The sequence below is a fragment of the Pelodiscus sinensis genome, chromosome 8 (genome assembly GCF_052426305.1).
Source record: "Pelodiscus sinensis isolate ZL-2025 chromosome 8, ASM5242630v1, whole genome shotgun sequence".
In the NCBI taxonomy this organism is placed as follows: Eukaryota; Metazoa; Chordata; order Testudines; family Trionychidae; genus Pelodiscus; species Pelodiscus sinensis.
In genome coordinates this window covers 12,303,391-12,322,076 of record NC_143059.1, presented here as the reverse complement: position 1 = coordinate 12,322,076, position 18,686 = coordinate 12,303,391, and the positions used below count along the sequence as shown (strand labels likewise).

Below are 18,686 nucleotides of genomic sequence, written 5' to 3'. Positions count from 1 at the left end.
TGGTTTAATATCTGAATACGTGATACAAGTTGGAAACCAAAGTCCTGCCCATATAAGGCTCACAGACATTCTATAAAAAAAATCCACTTCCATTCCGGGTCTTTGTAGGTCTTTAACGCAAAGGGGAAAGACTGAGGATATTACTGCTTACTACCTATCTGGGGACAGATGAACACTGTAACCATTTCATAACGCCACTGAGTTGCAAAATCACTGTAGCAACAGTTGCTTTTGAGATCTGTGTAAGGACAGCATATCTGACTCCAGCAGCCCCCAACCAAAGGTCTAAATGACTCCAGAGACTTTGTAGCTAGGATGATCTTGGGAGGGTTTGGGGGAGGGGAGGATTTTGCAATCATGGTGCATTACTGACTCAACATGAGGCAATGGCACAGAATGACAAGCCAAGTGAAAAATATGGCACTGGCTATTTAGGAGACTGAGTAAGAATCCTGTGTGAGTGGTGAATCATCATCGAATTTTCTTGTGTGCCAATATCTGCTCAAGTCAAAAAAGCATGATGAAGCACAGGGTGTCCTCAGGGAATCCTCAATGTTCTTGTGAGGCAGGTGAGCAACAAATCCCCATTAAATAGCCAAGGGAGAAGAAATAGAGTCCATGTGATGTCACAAAGGCCCCAGAGGGCGAATGAGAGACCTATGATCAGAAATCAGATGGTCTCGGATCCCAGTCTTGTGATCATCCCACTAGATAGCTCTTTATTGCCTCTGTGTTGGATTTCTGATTACCTTGCAACAGGCCTCACTCATTTTGCATCGTTATTATTTCCTTGGCCATTGAGATTCTCATGCAAATCCTTTCTCCTTCAAATTTAAATGTACTAATTATTAGAGGTGTTTGGAAGTTTTCCAAAAGAAGGTTGTTAAATCCAAACATTGATTGTGGCAAGGTTTTCAAAAGGAAAATACCCAACTGCTGGTTTCAGCTAACTTATACATTATATTAAAGTTGACAGACTTTTCCTGAATATTTCATTGAAAAATACCGAGACTTCTACTGTTCATCCTGATAGGAGAAGAAATTAAATATCAGGGTCACAGGGAGAGGAATTTCACTTTTCAAGTAGCTCTACTATGTCCAAGTGTGCATGTCATTGATGTGTCCAGCCTATAGGTGGCAGCAAACATCCATAAGTGTATGCTTTCCTTCTAGCACAGAAATGTCCAAAATCCAGTTTAGTTCCACGGGAAACAAATGCAGCTATTAAAGAAATATTATTAGACAGAAATCCTGGAGGGAAGTGACTGAGACTTTAGGCAGAGTTTATGCTGAATGCACGACGGAACGGCTCAGACATAACAACCATCTATGAAAGCGTTTGTGAGTATTTCTTCTCCCAGAGAAAGCCCCAGCTGAATTCTGTTCCACTCATTTTATACATCAGTATCTTGATTTTTACCTTAAAGCCATATGAAAAATGGGTCCTGCCTTCTTTCAAGCTGGACTCTTCCTTATGGCAGGAGGGGCTGTACAGAGTAGAGCCAGATGGAGGTGATAAAGGGCTGTCAGTGAGAAGTCTTAAGCTACCGAACAAGATTCTACCCTTGGTCATAAATACTCTGCCATTGTTGACCTTCAGTGAAGGCTGCAAGACTCATCATTTTACCTTAGTATCTGAGGAAAGGTGGGGCCTAAGAGGGACACCTGTTTATTTAGGACAGCTGGTTGGTTTGCCAGGAAGTTGTTGCTGGTTTTGTTCCATTTGTATTTGTTTCTTTAACAAACACCACCAGTGCCCAAGGCAGCAGATAGGGGCTTCATTAAATCCCATTATAAAGAAAAATAATATCAATTGACTAGAAGATTTACTCGGCGCTGCTCAGGTCCATGGCTCAATTGATTGATTGATTTTTTAAATAAAACGAAATCGTCCATGCTTCCTTACAATCATTGATCTGGGCTGGGGCTGGGGAGAGGAGTTCAGGATGCAGGTTGCTGCCAGGGAGAGAGGGCAACCCCAGCCCTCTGTCTCCACAGCAGCTTGGGGCCAGGTGAGAAGCGCCTCTGTATGCCTGCTGCTGCTCCCATGGGCACAGTCAAGGAAGGGGAACATGTCCTCCAGCTGGGGCAGGCCCAGGGTCATCTGCCCCCTGCACTCCTCAGCCAGGGTAAGGAATGTAGCCAACTGTGCACTTTCCCCTCTCTCCCTGACGAAGGGGAACAGCCAGCAATGTTCTTGTACAAATGGGGGAGGGCCACCTGAGGATGGAAAGCTCAGAGGGGGGGCACCCCCAACTAGCCTCTTTTACCTACTTAGTGATTCTTTCTCTTTTCTGTATGGTTTTCTGAGAAGCAGTCCCATTTCAGACACATCCCATTTTCCTGGCACAACCAACCCCTTTACCTTGCATTAAGTTAGGATAAGAGGAAGCTGTATCTCGAATTTGGTGGTTCTAGCTCTTACTGTTGAGGAGGAGTGTCGTCTTTAATTCCACACACCATTGCTTTCCACAGGACCCAGGCTTCAGGGAGTGCAGTTCACAAATGGGGAAGAATCACTGTTGCATAGACATCTGTAAATCTTGAATGTCTTAACTTCTTAGTGATGGACTTTCCCACCTACATTATATTTTAAGATAGCTTTTTCTATGTGCTATGTAGGCAGAATCGGATTCACGCATCTAGCAAAACCTGTCTTGAATGATCTCTCTGATAACTACTAGCTCATTGGAGGTAGTCACCACATTGTATGTATGAGTACGTTGATGATTATCGTGTAGTCAGAGCTCTCTGGGCTGTATGGTAAATTAGGGCGTATGAAGTTGAGAGCTAACATACAAGGACTGACATGTCCATGTGGGCACGCCTAACCCACGGCATCCCCACTGAATATCTCAGCATCCAAGCAGATGAGAACTCTACCTCTTTTCGGTTGAATTCCACGACCGCATCCGTCGTACTAGTGCCATTGGGCAGGAAGGGAGCAGAATCATCTTCGTCTAACACGCTCACCAGGAAGGGCACCTCGACCTGCATCTCCTTAGAGCGCTCCCTCACGGTACACTTGGCGATCAGCTCGTACCTCTCTCTTTCCTCCCGATCCAAACGCTGCGTGACGCTCACCCTCGTGGTGTTCTCATTGTAGCGGAAAGGCAGCGTGTCAACTGCAACAACACATACAGAGCATAAACAGGGATAGTGCTTTTCTGTTAATCAAGGGTGCCAATAGCCTCCGTGGGCCCCTGGGCAAGGTGGCGGGGTGGCTCCCAACTCCCAGAAGGAGTGGGGCTTTGGGTAGAAGGGGCAGAATTGGGGCAGCCAGCCCTCCAAGCTGCCTAGAGCGTAACTGTTCCCTTTGCCTCCCCACTTGTTGGCAGGCCTGCTCTTAGTGGTGTGTGTTTGCTCTCCTCCTTGACATATTGACATGACCCCAGTGAATCCATTTTGGCTGCCTCTATGTACCAAAAAGGAAGAATTTCACTCTGTGTTATGAAAATCCATCCAAGCAGAGACCTGGAGGAAGGTGGAGGAGCTATATTGGGGCAAAGGGCAGACGAGGAAGCCTAAACGACTTGTGTGGAACCAGAGTAGAATAACCAACACAGGACCTCTCATTCATATGGCCATTATCTGGGTCGTTTACCTCCAGTTTTACCTGCCAGTAATTTGTAGGAAATGGTGACATTCTGGCACAGGTGATGTATTGAGGGTAATTGAAGCTGATGAAATGTGCCAGGGGGTTTATTCTCCTTGATGTGAAAGGAGAGATCCATTTCGGAGAAACAAAGCTCTCTTGGTGTCAGAGCATTGCAAGCTGGTGCAGTTGCATTGATGATGAAGAGATGCACCACGGCAGAAGTTGAGGTCTCACATTCCTTCCCTTGGAAGGGCTGGGATGAGAGGTAGACAGGAAATGTCACCTTTGGTAATGACATCCAATTTCTTCCAACTGCAAAAACAGAAACAAAGAAACAATTGACAAAGGAAGAAGCAAACATTCCTCTTAATAATTCCCTTCCATCTACCATTATTCTACAGCGGGCCAAGTAGTCTACTCCCTGATGTTTGGCACCTCCAAAAATAAAGCCCAATGTATTTGAAGTTGGACTGAGCAATCCAAAGTTACAGGCTAATATGGAAAATATGATTCTTACAAGTTCTCCTATTGCTTCTAACTACCCTACAGTGGAACCCTACCAATTGGTGAAACTGATTAATCGGTAAAGGCAATTTCAGCAGTATTACTGCATTAATTTCTTACACCCTCATCTAATGCTACCTAACTTCCTCATGGATCAAAACCACCAGGAGACAGTTTCTGTCAATTGAATACAAGATGATGAAGGAAACACTTCATTTCTATAGTTCAATGATACATGGTTCTTACAAAAAAATGAAAACCTTACCTCAAGCAACATAAACAGGCATCACTTAACCCTTTCACCAGATAATCATTTACTATCCCATACAAAAGGTACTCTAGGTATCTGGGTCTTTTTAATTAAAGGTTTTGCTTATATTAGTTACCCCAATTTATCTAAAACTGGTCTGTATGAACTGATGTGGAAATAAAAATTATTTTAACCAACACATACATGGGTATAACTTGGTGGTAAATTACTTAATTTAGGATAAACTTTTGGGGATTAAAATGGCTTAAGTGTGTCTTCTTTTGGAGTCCAGTCTAATTTCATTATATTTAGTTAAACTGGTGAAACTTCCCCAGTGAAATACCATCATTTGACAATTAACCCAATTTCTTCTTGGCCTTAGTGTTTGTTTTGCCACATTGCCTTAATGACATCATGTTCATCTGAGGGTTCTTGTTGATCCCAAAATTCATTTACAGTAAGTAAACAGTTCTTCCTATTTGATCCCTAAGCACTGATTTGCTACTTATACGCTGCTGGATAAATCCTATTAGATGCAAGAGCTTAGCTTCAACTCTGGACATTACCGCAACTGGAGCTACTCTTCCCAGACTTACACAGGATATCAAAGTCTCCTCTATCCAGGCTTTTATTGAGGTAGAGAAGCCCGGTTTTTTCTCTGATTTGAAACCAATGATTTTCATAGGATCCAACGCGATAGATAGAAAGACGTTGGCACAGCTGAAAGTGGGCCACCTCGCCATGTGAATCTCTCAAGGCATGGATGTGCAGTAGCGGCGTGCCCGCTGGCTGATCAATGTAGACATTCTCAGAATATTCTTTCCTAGGAAAGTAGAGACCAAAGGAAACTGCAAAGGAACACAAATAACAGCAGAATGGTTAAAGCTGAATGAACTCTGGGTAGACATGATTGTAACAGGTGCATTTCTAAAGATTTGGAAGCTCCATTTCGTAAGCACATAGAAATATACAAAAGCAGAGCCAGATCTTGTGCTGGTGTAAATTGGCACAGTTCTCCTGAATCAAAAAGCACTACCTGAATTGATATCACTCAAGATTTGACCCATTATTTCTGTACAAGCTATACAAGCTCCCCCTGGAAGCCAAATGGGTGAGTTGTAAATAAGACCATAGCCACAGAAGACAGCTTTATGGAGCATTTCTTGTTGAGCTTCAGATACATTTACATCAGCCATTCCCAGCTGCTTTTCCATTCTCACACATATTGTTTTCTTCTCTGAATATTATCATTTATGGAGAAAATGTAATGAGGAAATAAACACAGTCTGATGAAAAATGTTAGGGGGTACTGCCTATTATCGCCCTCCATGCTTTATCATAATTGGTCTATGAATATGAATGTGCATAACTCGAAGGCACTTTAGGCAAAATGCATCACGTAACATTTTTAAAGTTACGATCTGCTGAATGTGTATATCCTATTTTTGTACATTTATCATTCTTGTATGTGAAACTAGACACATGACATGTGGATATGCTTATAATTCTAAATATGCTAAATGAGGACCATTATTGATACTCCAGAAACTTAATGGCCTAGTGCTCAAACCAATGATCTGTCAATGGGTTTGTTTTTTCCTGTAAGCCCAAACTGTGGCAGCTCCTACAAAGATATGTGGCCAGGCCACCTAATGCTAGAACCCATTTTGGATCTGGGAAAGGACTGGACCCAAGTGAAGAGTCTGCCTAGCTTGTGATCAGAACAACGGTTAGGGTAAGAATTTGCATGAAACAGATTTCTTAGGCCTTGTCTACACTACAAGATAAGGTCAAATTTATTAAAGTTGATTTTCTAACACCCAGTTTTGTAAAGTTGAAGGTGCATGTGCCCACTGTTTATATAAGAATTCAACAGTTCAAAGTAGTGCATCTTCAGTCAGGTGGCTACCATCAACTTTGAGAGGGGTGCACTGTGGGTAGCTATCCCACAATTCCTGCCACCCCTTTTATTATGGGTTATGCTCCCAGTGCATGCTGGGACCAAAATTGTTCAGTGGGTGGTTCTGGGTATATGTCATCAGCATGGAATAATGCACTCATTACTCCTTCCTTCCCTGCTCCCTGCTCTGTTCCCCCCCTCTCCCTCCCACTTGAAAGTAATGGCAGACAGTCTTTTCATGCAGATGCCAAAGCAGCATGGATCCCATGATGGAACCTGTTCACCAAAAAAGTATTATAGCAATCATATTAATGACGGTGTGCCTTACACTGGAGTATATCCAGAGCATATCAGGGCCCACTGGAAAGAGGATGAATCTCAGGGGCCACAAACATACTCTTCTGCAAAACACTTGAGTTGAGCGACTCCCAAACACCACCAGCATTCAATCCTCTTGGCACAGTGGAATGCCAGTGCTGGTACCATGAGAAAAGCAAAGTGGTGCAGCTATGGACGATCAGCAGTGACTGGAAAACTTTCGATAAGTCCACTTTCGGGGAAGTTTGCTAATTGCTTGGCCCTGCCCTGAAGTGCACCAATACCAAAGTGAGATCTCTTCTGGCAGTTGAGAAGGGAGTGACAATAGCCCTGTGGAAACTTGCAATGTCAGACAGCAGTTATGCTCCTAAAAAGCGCATGGGACTTTTTAGGGGAAAAGGCAATAGGCTGCATTTATTAACTACGAATATTACTACATTTTAACTACACAGCTATCAGTCAGTTGGCAATCAATTTGGAGTAGGGAAATCTACAGCAGCAGCTGTGGTGCTAAGGCGATCAAGGCCTTGAGAACAGCCACACCAGACGATGCACGTGTCATGGAAGTCACAGAATACCTCTGAATCCATGACTTCCGCAACCTCCATGACAGACACAGAGCCTGACTCATAATTACCAGCAGCAGCATTCCATGGATTACATTCTCACATTTGACAGCTGGCTGTCATTTAGCTACATGTCATTTGCATTAATAAACTGGTGAATTAAGCAGTCCACTAACCAAAAGAATGTTGAATGAAGAGAGTAGCCAATTGTAATCTTTTAAAAAGTGTGTAAAATAGGTTTTTCTGGGGGGGGGCAGCTAAATTCTAAAGACTCCTGAGTCACCTCCCTGTCCCCCACACACCTTATTTTCTTTTAAACAAAATGGTAATTTTGTTCTGCCATATTTCCTGTTCACAGGTATCTCATTCGTGAACTCGATTCATGAGCATTCTTTCTAATTTTTTATATATCTCTTTCAGTTGCCTACACACACTTTTGTAATTATCAGAAACCTTTTCTAAACTTTTTTTTTCAAAAGAGCATTTTCTGACAAACAATTGGTATTTGATATTAAGCCCTGAGATTTTTGTCATCGATATGCACTGTTCCATAGAGGCATCTTTAAAGATTTAATTTGGTCCCATTCTATCTACTCTTGCTTCCAACTGAAGGCTACGCAAAATGCAAAGACGAGTGGGAAAAAAATGATTTAAGGAGGTATAAGGAATATAAAAAATAGAGGTAAATTAAGAAAGCTATGACTATACAAACCAAAAAGAAATAAAGGTCCTTTCTGCCTGTGTACTAAATTTAAGCTGAATTTGGAGGGAGGGGGAAAGTCCTCTGGGTGAAATCCAAATAAATTATCCAGAAGACACTGTAATTGGGCAGTGGCAGAGGGTGGGCTAAATGAGCTAATAGAACTTTTCCATTGCTAATTGAGATGATTCAGTTTGAACTCAGGTTTGCTTTAGGTACCTATTGTACTAAATGGATTGCTGATTAAAAATTAAAATATTAATATACACCACTGTGCATTTTCAATAGAATCACTATTTATAGTGAACCAAATCTCATTTATCTTACAAGGAGTGGTCCTATCACCAGGAGAAAGCAAACCAGGTTTTTCCCTCCTGTTGTAATTGACAGGGGAAGCCAATAGGACAATGTGAATTTAAAGAAAGAACTGTTAGCAATTACAATTTATTTGTTTCAGCAAGAGGATTTTACTTAATTGGAACCCCGAAGTCTATCACACTGAAGTGCTTATCTGGAATACCTCCATTCCATTTTTGGAATTGAGACCCCCTTGCAAAAACTAATGAATATGTTTAACTTTATGCATCTGAGTAGTTTCACCGTAAATCCACGTGCTTGAATTTCATCGTCAGCCAGACTTTCAAAAGAGCTCTAAAGCTTGGGTGCTGAGGATCTGGCCCTGAACTCTAAGGCTTTGTCTACACTATGACTTTTTCCACAAGAGGCAGTGCAAATGAAGCATGGATTAGCATTTTCTCACGCTTCATTTGCATACTCCCTTTCTTTCTGTTTTAGCGCTATAGGTTTTTGCACAAAAAGAGGCAATGTGGCTGTGGCCGTTTTGTGCAAAACCCCCTTTTTCCACAAGATCCTTATGCCTGTCCCGGAGAGTTTTTACAGGATGAAGGTTATATATTGTTCAGGAACCAGTAATTCTTTGTACAGGCAGTCCCCGACTTACGCGGATCCGACTTATGTCGGATCCGCACTTACGAACGGGGCTTTCGTAAAATGTAGTCTAGATGTGCCCCCAGTTATCTGGTATCCAAAGAGGTCTGCTTGAAGATGAATTAACCAAGACAACTGATACCAAAACATGTCCAAAAATATTTGGCATCATTATCATCATTATCACTGAAAGTTCAGTCACATTGCACTTCTACTCTTCTTATGGCCTTCTATCTTGCAACAAAGGCACCTATTTAAAACTTCAAGTTCATTTCTAACAATGAATAAACCAAAACTTGTCTAAGGTTTAATCATTCTTCTAGGAACTTTTAGTTTCTGGCCAGGAGCAGAAATGAGAATGTTATAGATTATCACCCATTTTTGTGGGTGTTTTTCCCCTCAGTCCTGACCCGAGCAAGAAGTAGTTCAAACATCAAAAGAAAAAATCTAATCTCCAAGGAACTGGATTTTAAAAAATGAGTTTTGCAGATTCAGGTCACATTCAACTAAGTGTTCAGATATACAATGGTTTATCTGAACCAAAGCCAAATTCCAACATCTTCCTTCCCTGCTCACAGGGCACAAAGGAGGGAACTTCATATAGTTACGTACATAACATGCATTCAGCAGACTCATTTTGGATAAAACATTTGCATTTGGAAAATTTCAACCAGTTCTATTTTCTTGAGTTTTGTCTTAGCTGGGAATGTGGTGTAATCGTTGTTTTCCTCTACAATTACAGCTAGCCAAAATATTTTGCATTTCAACTTTTTAAAACCATACATAGCATATTTTTCTTGAAAAATTAACCATTTTGGATTGATGATAAAAATTTTAAAAACGAGAAAGGAGTTTACATTCTGTTTTCAGAACAGCTCTTAGGAAATTAAGTCGCATAGAAAGTTAGATCCTTAGGTCTGGTCTATAGGGGTGTGTCTACACAGCACCCTAAATACAAAATAAGATACACAATTTGCACTATGCAATTTGCGTACCTTATTTTGATTTAATTTTGAAATAGGCTATTTCAAAATTTGGTGTGCCTACAAGGCACCAAATTTCAAAATAACATGCTATTTTGAGACATCCCTTAACCCTCATGGAACGAGGGTTACAGGGATGCCAAAATAGCACATCTGTTATTTCGAAAACTATTTTGAAATAACGAGCGTCTTGTTAAGACACAAAGTAGCTATTTTGGGACACTTCTGGTATCCAGAAATAGCCAGGCAGTGTAGATGTACCCTAGGAAGATCGGCTTAAGGTACGCAATTCCAGCTATGTAAATGTGTAGCTGGAGTTGGCTTACCTTAAGATGAGCTGTGGCATAGTGGGAAGCCGATGGGAGCACACACTCCTGTCAGCTTCCCTTACTCCTTGCAGAATGAGGAGTACCGGATGACAGCAGGGGCTGCCCTCAGTGTTCGATTTATGAGTCTATACCAGACCCACTAAATCAAACACTAAAAGATCAACCTCTGAAGCCTCATTCTTCTCAAAAGTATAGATGTGTCCTTAGTGCCCAAATCAGTTTTTGAAAATGGGACTTAGGTGCCTTTAACAATGTGATAGCAATTCAAATCGGATTTTAATACAACCTTGTATTCACAACAGGGATTTCCATCAGAGACTTTAAAATAATTATATCGTTATTATTCATAATCTCTCTGGTGGGGCCTAGCAACCCCATTTTACTAAAGAGGAAAATTAGGTATGAACTACATGAACTGACCCAGTTAAAAAACAAATCTGTGATAAAGCCAGGAACAGAACCCAATTCCCCTGAGTTCCTGTGCATTATCCAAAAGATCACACCTAGGCTATGTCTAGACTGCAGGCTTCTTTCGAAAGAGGCTCTTTCGAAAGCATCTTTCGAAAGAGCCTCTTTCGAAAGATCGCGTCTAGACTGCAGGCGGATCTTTCGAAAGAGAAATCCGCTTTTTCGAAAGAGAGCACCCAGCGAGTCTGGATGCTCTCTTTCGAAGACGGCCTCTTTACATTGAAGAACGCCTTCTTTCAAAAGAGGAGCTTTCGAAAGAAGGCGTACTTCCTCGTGAAATGAGGTTTACCGCCATCGAAAGAAAAGCCGCGTTCTTTCGAAATAATTTCGAAAGAACGCGGCTTGAGTCTGGACGCAGGGGAAGTTTTTTCGGGAAAAGGCTACTTTTCCCGAAAAAACCCCTGAGTCTGGACACGGCCAAAGTTACTAACCAATAGAGCTTCCAAGAATCCAAATAACTGTATTTGAATGAATCTAGAATAGCTGACCTCCATAATCAATGGGTATAACATCCAGTAGCAATTAAAGAAATTACAGATATCTATCCCAAGTAAAAAAAAAAAACAAAAAAAAAAACCAACATTAGGTAAAATATGGAGTAGAGTCAGAATCTAGTAGAACATAAGGAGTACCTAGTTGTATGGATCTTTGTGACTATGGAATCTAGAAAACATTACAAAAATCTATTTTTTATTTAAAACACAATTTTCTTAGTTGTGTAACTCATTAATTGTTGCATGCCTCTTTACATGCATTGTACACAGGAGCCTAGGCACATATGGTCTTCCTTTGAGGTTCTCAATTCACAGATTCTTAAAGCCTGAAGGGACCATTATGAACATTTTGTCTGATCCAACATAACACAGACCAAAGAATAAATATATATCACCCAATAATTTCGGCTTCACACCCATAACTTCTCGTTGAGCTAATGCATATATTTTACAAAGACACGCTGTCTATATTTAGAGACTTCAAGTGATGGAGAATCCCCATATCCCTGGGTAAATTGATCCTGTGATGAATTACCCTCACTGTTAAAAATGTGTGCCTTACTTCTTTGCTGAATTCATCTCACTTCAGTTTGTAACCACTCGCTCTGGTTAGCCTTATTCTGCAGGATGGATCGGTAGTCTTACCCACCATATTTTACGTGATGAAATATGAACTTCATTAATGGAGCTTTAATTCTTTTGTGAGCTAAAATAATAGGGAAAATGATTCGTAGCTGCAATATGGAAACTGGAATAAGAGTTGATTTTCCTTTAACCAATAATATATACATATGTGACACAACCAATTTCCCCTGGCAAAATTTACTCAGAATTGGTGGAGGATATTGTTACAGTTCATGAGAAACAAACTTTTTCCTGATGTGGAACAAAATCCATACGGAAGAATGTATTGTATATCTTACTGAAATAGGTATGTAATTACATTAATAACATGCCCCCTAACAGTTCTGGCTCTAAAGCCAGAAAGTTTGCAGAGTAGAAAAGAAAATCATATTAGCCAACAAGCATGGGAAGTCGGCTGCTAATACTCTCCATTTGTGGCACAGCCTCAGATTTCAATAATTGGTCAGAGGATGGTATACCATTGTTTTCTCAACTTTGCCTACTGTTTGTTGGCCATTATGAATATTCATCTACCTGATGTTTGACTCCAAGCATGTGGCCAATATCTTTAATCAAGGGGCTCCCACAAAAAATTTTCCCCTTCCAATTTGTCTGCAATAAGCTGCCCTCTTCAGATCTCTGCAGAAGAGAAGACTCAAGGAACCTTCTTATCTAAACACCAACATTTTACGATGACCAAAACTCAAAGAAGGTACTTGGTAAGAACACTGTATCACCACAAGCCAGAAATGTTTATAGTTCCTTAAGAATATGGATCAGAATTCATATAGTTTGAAGGAGGGTCATGTGGACTTAAGATCTTGCCAGAGTTCTCTTTCCATGGGAAACTCTTTGAAAATACCTGCATTTTGGCATAATCTTCTTGTCCATCCCACAAGTATCAAATTGCTCTTCAGAAAGATTTTGATGAATCCCAGAGATAAATCATTTCTGACAGGGCTGGTTTAACAGTAGCCAGAGTTGGGACAAAACACATTTCAGGCAGGGAAATTAATCTGGTGGCAGAATTTTAGACAAGGGGTTCTTGAAAGATGCCTTCATCGCTTCACTGGTGTTCGGGGGGCGGTGGAGAGGGGAGAAGAAGAGCAATCTCAGCAGTAGAAACATCTCAGGAATAGTCCTTGCTGTGAATGATTAGGAGATATGGAGTAAGAAGGCAGGATGTTAACAGTGATAAAGAGCATATGTGTTGTTATGCAGACTCTGTGCTATAATCATGCACTTTTGAAGAAGCGACTAGATCAGTCTGTGAATGGATCGAATATATAAAGTTTGTTTAAATCATGCCTGCTTTGGGAGAGCTGATTCTTACATTATACACCGCTGCAGAGATAAATCCTTCCGTTTTTTCATTACAGCATTGGGGGGAAAGGAAATTTGTTGTTTATGGGCATACAAATTTGAAAGCAAAGAAATTCTGAGCTCAAACTTGACCTACTGTAAGAAATTGCAGGGAGTCTATTGGACGCTTTAGTGTGCTGCGGGTTTGATTCATCTTATAGTTATGCCACAATAAACCAGGGTAAAGGCCATGTGGCAAAAGAAATTCTGCTGGAGAGAGGTTGTCAAAGTGCACCTCCATTCTACCAGGGCTCCCACTGCTGTAGCTCTAGGCAGATTCTGCCATTACTTCATGGAGTGATGTTTGCCATTCTTGCATTATCAGAGCAGAGTGCCAATGGCTGGATCAGGCTCATGCTACCATGGTTACAGTCTATTTTTAGCACAATAGCTTGATGAAAGCTAGCCCAGGCACATTCCTTTGTGCTGAGACTCACCCCATAGCTCCCAGTACGGACATAACCTAAGTTTATAGCTGGTCCCCGAGTTACAAATGCGTTACGGACCAAACACTTGGCCGTAACTCAAAGTGTTCGTAACTCGGATCCCATTGAGTTACATGGTGACCTTGCTGTTTGTAAGCGCGGATCGCGTTCTTAACTCGTGGACTGCATTTACGACTGCTTTGGTCGTAAGTGCGGATGGTCGTAAGGGGAGGTGATCGTAAGTCGGAGACCGGCAGTATTTGAACATTAGAGTTCAGTAGATTATTGGTAGCATTTCACCTGTAATAATGACAGAAGTGAAAGTGAGTGATAGAATACTGGAGAAGCAGCAATGGAAATGGGATACGTATGTTTCATTCAATGTGGTACAGGTTGAACTTCTCTAGTCCAGCACCCTCGGGACCGGACTGGTGCCAAACCGAGAATTTGCCAAACCACAGGAGATCATTATTGTCTAGCTGCATTGCCAACATTTCCACTGCTTGCTGGGCTCTTAGAAGACATTTAGGGGTAAATTAGACTAAATAACTTCACATAACACTGAGAGACAGGACTGGTGGCTATACACAAATTGTTTGGAGCACAGGAAACCTGGTCATGCCCATGACAAGTGGACATGCAGCTAACTAAAATCATGACAGACCACAGATGTTGCTGAATCAGAAAGTACCAGACTAGAGAGGTTCAAATTGTACTTATATTTTCTCTGGACTTATGAGGCGATGGTAGGAGTCCAAACCAATCCTGCACTAGAATACATCTGAAACTCGTTTCTGGGACACTTCTGTTGAACTGTCCTGGTTTAATTTAGTATAAAAGCATCTCTGTCTCTGATTATTATTATTTGATTCAGCAAATCTGCACACACATGCTTTCCACTGAGAAAAACCTACATATTATGGCTGAACACCCCTTCTTTCCCCCAGAAGATAAGAAAGGGAAAGGGTCAGATGTAATGGATTCCCCGTTTAAAATATATCATGGAATAAACTTCAAAATTGTCCCGTTTTGACATTTTCTAAACAAAGATCTGCACGTTCCCAGAGCAAAATGACTTTGTTTTGAAATTTATTTTATTGTAAAGAGCAGTAAAAATTGCAAAAGATCAAAATTTAAAGAAAACATTTCAAAAATTACCAGACCAATCCATTTCAATTGTCTTGTGCCAAGCAATTGTTCTGGATTTTCAGTTAAAAAAAAAAGAGATGGGCATTTTGTCCCAACTTGGAATAGGAAATTTCTTTTAAAACCTCAAACTCCCAGAGTACAGGAAAATTGTATCCTGTCCTGCTCTCCTCCAGTGCCAATGTAATAATTCCCAGTGGGAGGTGGGTGCCTATTTACCATTTATGTATTCCATAAAGTTCCCTCTGCATCTTTAGATGAGGTACACAGGGTTGCTCTATTTCTAATCCATTTTAATGAAAGGGAGGCGTCCTTCCTTAATTTTAAAAAAATCAAGGCTGCGATGCATTGTTGCTGTGAAGCATCACTTTAAAAAGAAAGTGTTAGTTATCCTTAAGATGTTTTTCTTAATTTATTTGTCTACAGCTTGGCTATGTCTACACTGGTGCGATCTTGCGCCAGAGCTATGCAAATGAGGCTAAGCGTGGAATATCGCTGAGCCTCATTTGCATATCTAATGAGCTGCCATTTTTGCGGAAGAGGCTCTTGCGCAAGAAGGAGCTGTCTACACTGCCCCTTCTTGCGCAAGAAAATCCCTCTTGCGCAATGCCATTATTCCTAAAAATAATCAGCGCAACAGCATTGCGCAAGAGGGTTTTTCTTGCGCAAGAAGGGGCAGTGTAGACAGCTCCTTCTTGCGCAAGAGCCTCTTCTGCAAAAATGGCAGCTCATTAGATATGCAAATAAGGCTCCGCGATATTCCACGCTTAGCCTCATTTGCATAAATCTGGTGCAAGATCGCACCAGTGTAGACATAGCCCTTGAATTTATATTTAGCACCATGCAGCTTGATAGAAAGGAAATGACCATACCAAATGCAATTTTGGTCAACATTGTTTGAATTTCTTCTTCAGACCCCACACAACACTAGTCAATTATATCCACATTATAGAATGTATGATATGGATATCACACACGGGACACATATAAAAAAGGTCTGGCTGTAGACTTCTGCAAGTTCTTTAGAAACTCAGGTTCCTTCTTTCTTTGGTACAGGACTGAATTGTGGTTTTGCTGGTCCTGGAATATTAGAGAGATAAGTGGAACCAAGTTCTGTATGTTAGAGACACAAACTTTGAGCTTGCACTGAGATTTTCAAGTCTGGTAAATACACTCAGGTTTTGTGTACCCTGCAGGGTTTTTGCGCAAGAAGTCTTTTGTGGAAGAGTTCTTGCACAAAAACTTCTTGTGCAAAAGCGCATCTACACCTCAAAGTGCATCGCTTTTGCAATGCACTTTTGTGCAAGAGAGCATCCACACTACATGGACACTCTTGCACAAGAATGCTCTGATGGCCATGAGAGCCCCTGTGCTTTTTTGGATAGTCTCTTTTTGTGCAAGAAACCCCTGTGGAGTGTCCACACATGCCTTTTTGCACAAGAGCTGTAGTGCAAAAAGGAGTTATGTCTCATAGAAGGAGGTATACCCACACTGCAAAAAGCCCTCTGTTCTATCGATCGACTGTAGATTTTCTTGCGCAAAAACGCGCTTGAGGTGTGGACGCTCTACGCAAAAATCTTGTAGTGTAGATGTAGACACAGAGTACAAAAATCAAGATGGAACTGTAAAGAAAAAACCTACAATCCATTCCAAAAGATCACACACCTTCACTCTTTGCTCTATTTGCAATCATCACTGGTGAAACTAATGACTCCAGTTAACTTAGCTCCAGGTGAGAATGAGGTATGTCCACTACTATTTCTTCAGCAAATTTGTAAAGGGTTGAGTGTGCACAATTATTGGACAAAGATCTTTTCTCAGCCTGTTAATACACTTGCAGTCAAAAGGAGAAAGGTAACCTACACTTCAATGGATAATGTAACCAAAAAAAAAAAAAAAAAAGCCTACTGTGAACCCCCCAGAGTTGACTGATCATCTGCAAGACCATAAATCCAGTGCCTGTAAAGGAGCAATAGAAATCCTTGCTCACAAATCTATAGGACAGACCTTTTTTCTGGTATTACCTGCTCAGGAAGTACTATCTATATTAGCCATTAGATGATATTGAGATGATAAAAACTAGAATTAACGATTGCATTAATGCATAAGCCATGAGGACTCATCTAACATTTATCTGTAGCGTTAAACCTGGCAGCCTATTGACAACTTCAAGTATTGATTTTTTTTTTTAGGTTTTTTTTGTATGCAATAATGCAAATCACTATTTCATAACTGGACTGCTGATATTTTTAGCACTGCAAAGGATTTTAACTATTTTAAAGCTCTTTCGAAAATAGTTTTACCCACATAAGAGCTGTTAAAAGAAACACATTTGGAGTCATGGCCAAACTAGAGGAAGTTTCAGAGAATGAGTGATTTTTTTAGCAATGATCCCTATGGTTGCCTATGGTATTGTGACTGACAGGTTTGTCTAAGTAGGTGACAGTGAGAGAGAAACATTTTCCTTTTTTCATATTTACCTGTAGACACAAAACCATGTATTTCATTTATGAAAATCATATTTCCCTGTACTGAATATGGGACACTGGGTAAAATGAGTTGTAGTCAAATGAGTTCTACAGCAATCAGTCATACAGATGTTCAAACAACTGTAACAAGTTGACTGAGCCCCTCTTAAAGGAAATACCGCGTAGTTGTATTTTATTTACCTTATCTTTAAGGCTTTAGGCTCACACAGAGAGGGCTGACACACCCACACCCACCTTCACACTCACCCACCCACCCACACTCACACCCCTATATACTTATATCCTGGAGGGGTGGCGGAGGTGACTGATCAACACAATCCTCTCTGCCCAGCACTGTCTGCCTCCACGCCCCCAGGATGGACTTACCTCTCCTGGTACCTGGTACTGCATCTTTCCAAGGCAACACAGAGTCAGGTGTCCACCCACCCCAAACTTCTGCCCAGGTTTACACTAGAATGTGGCCAGCAGTCATCTTTCAGCAGGGGGCGGGGGCAGAGGGGCAAGGAATGGGAGCTGCTTCCAGTTGAAGGGAATGTGGAGGAGGGGAGGGGATGACCTGGCCAGTACCTTTGCAGAGCTCGTCTTTTCCTGGGCCACTGACCCAGCCAGAGGTGGTGGGGGAAGGAAGAAGCCTGCTGGCCAGGTAGCTGGTGAGCACAATGCTGCCACCAGGGCGTTTGTTCTCCATACAGCGCTGGGAGCAGGATGCTCTGCCAGGGGATATGGAGGAGCAGCAGGAATGGGGAGAAGGGATAAAGGAGGGAGAGGTCAGCAAGAAAGGCAGCTCATAAAGGCAGCTGAGGGACATGTAACTGGAGGCAACCTGCTGCCAGCCTGCTCTCACTAGCCACCACAGATCACAGAACGTGACTGCCAGAAATGGGATGGAGCATGGGGCACAGCTGGCCAAGAGCTGGCACATGTCGGGGGCTGCAGTGACAGACTGTCAGGGGGAGGGGCCATCTCCCCCATATCCTAAACCTTGCCTCGCCAACTGCCTTGTCTCCCCCACCCCTATTGTCAGCCACTGCAACCCGCCCCCCCCCCTCAACTCACTACTGGTGGCAGGCGAACAGGAATCCAACCCGCAGCAAGACCCACCAGTGCTGGGTGGGGGGTGAGAAACAGAAAATACAGGACAATTTGCCCTTTTTAAAGAAACCGTTGGGACTCCTGCGGGAGGGCTTAAATAAGGGACTGTCCCTTGAAAAATGGGATGTCTGGTCAACCTCGTTTAATTCTGAGTCAACGTCTGGCTGAATTTCACTGTGGGGGATGGGGCTAGGAGTGTTAACTAACATGTAATTGTGTAAATGTGTAAATGCTGGAATGTTTACAGGCAGGAGGGACAGGTGGGAGCTTTTAAGCTGGGTCCCTGAGAGCATCAGCTTCTGCTGGCCTCCCCCTGCTGCCTCTGATAAAGAGGCAGCAGCACGGGGGGAGGGGCAGGCAGGTCTGCGGGAGCCGACATGCGTGGAGAGCTGGTGTAAGAGCTGGCTGCCTGCATGTACCGGCTACCACCTTCCCCCCCACTCCCACGCTGCTGCCTCTGTGGGAGGCAGCAGTTGGGAGGGGGAGGGGT

At 42.1% G+C, this 18,686-nt stretch overlaps 1 protein-coding gene across 2 annotated transcripts in view; it reads right to left on the bottom strand.

The window, feature by feature from the left end:
- RET (ret proto-oncogene) overlaps positions 1-18,686 on the bottom strand; it is a 139,895-nt gene that overhangs the window by 53,039 nt on the left and 68,170 nt on the right. Inside the window, exons 2-4 of one of the 2 annotated variants that reach the window (XM_014569202.3) lie at positions 4,949-5,200; positions 3,605-3,910; positions 2,884-3,125 (exon numbers count right to left, since the gene is read on the bottom strand). In XM_014569202.3, the coding sequence (XP_014424688.2) occupies positions 2,884-3,125; positions 3,605-3,910; positions 4,949-5,200 (800 nt within the window). The remainder of the gene's footprint in view (positions 1-2,883; positions 3,126-3,604; positions 3,911-4,948; positions 5,201-18,686) is intronic. The other variant, XM_006114405.3, reaches the window with a different exon arrangement.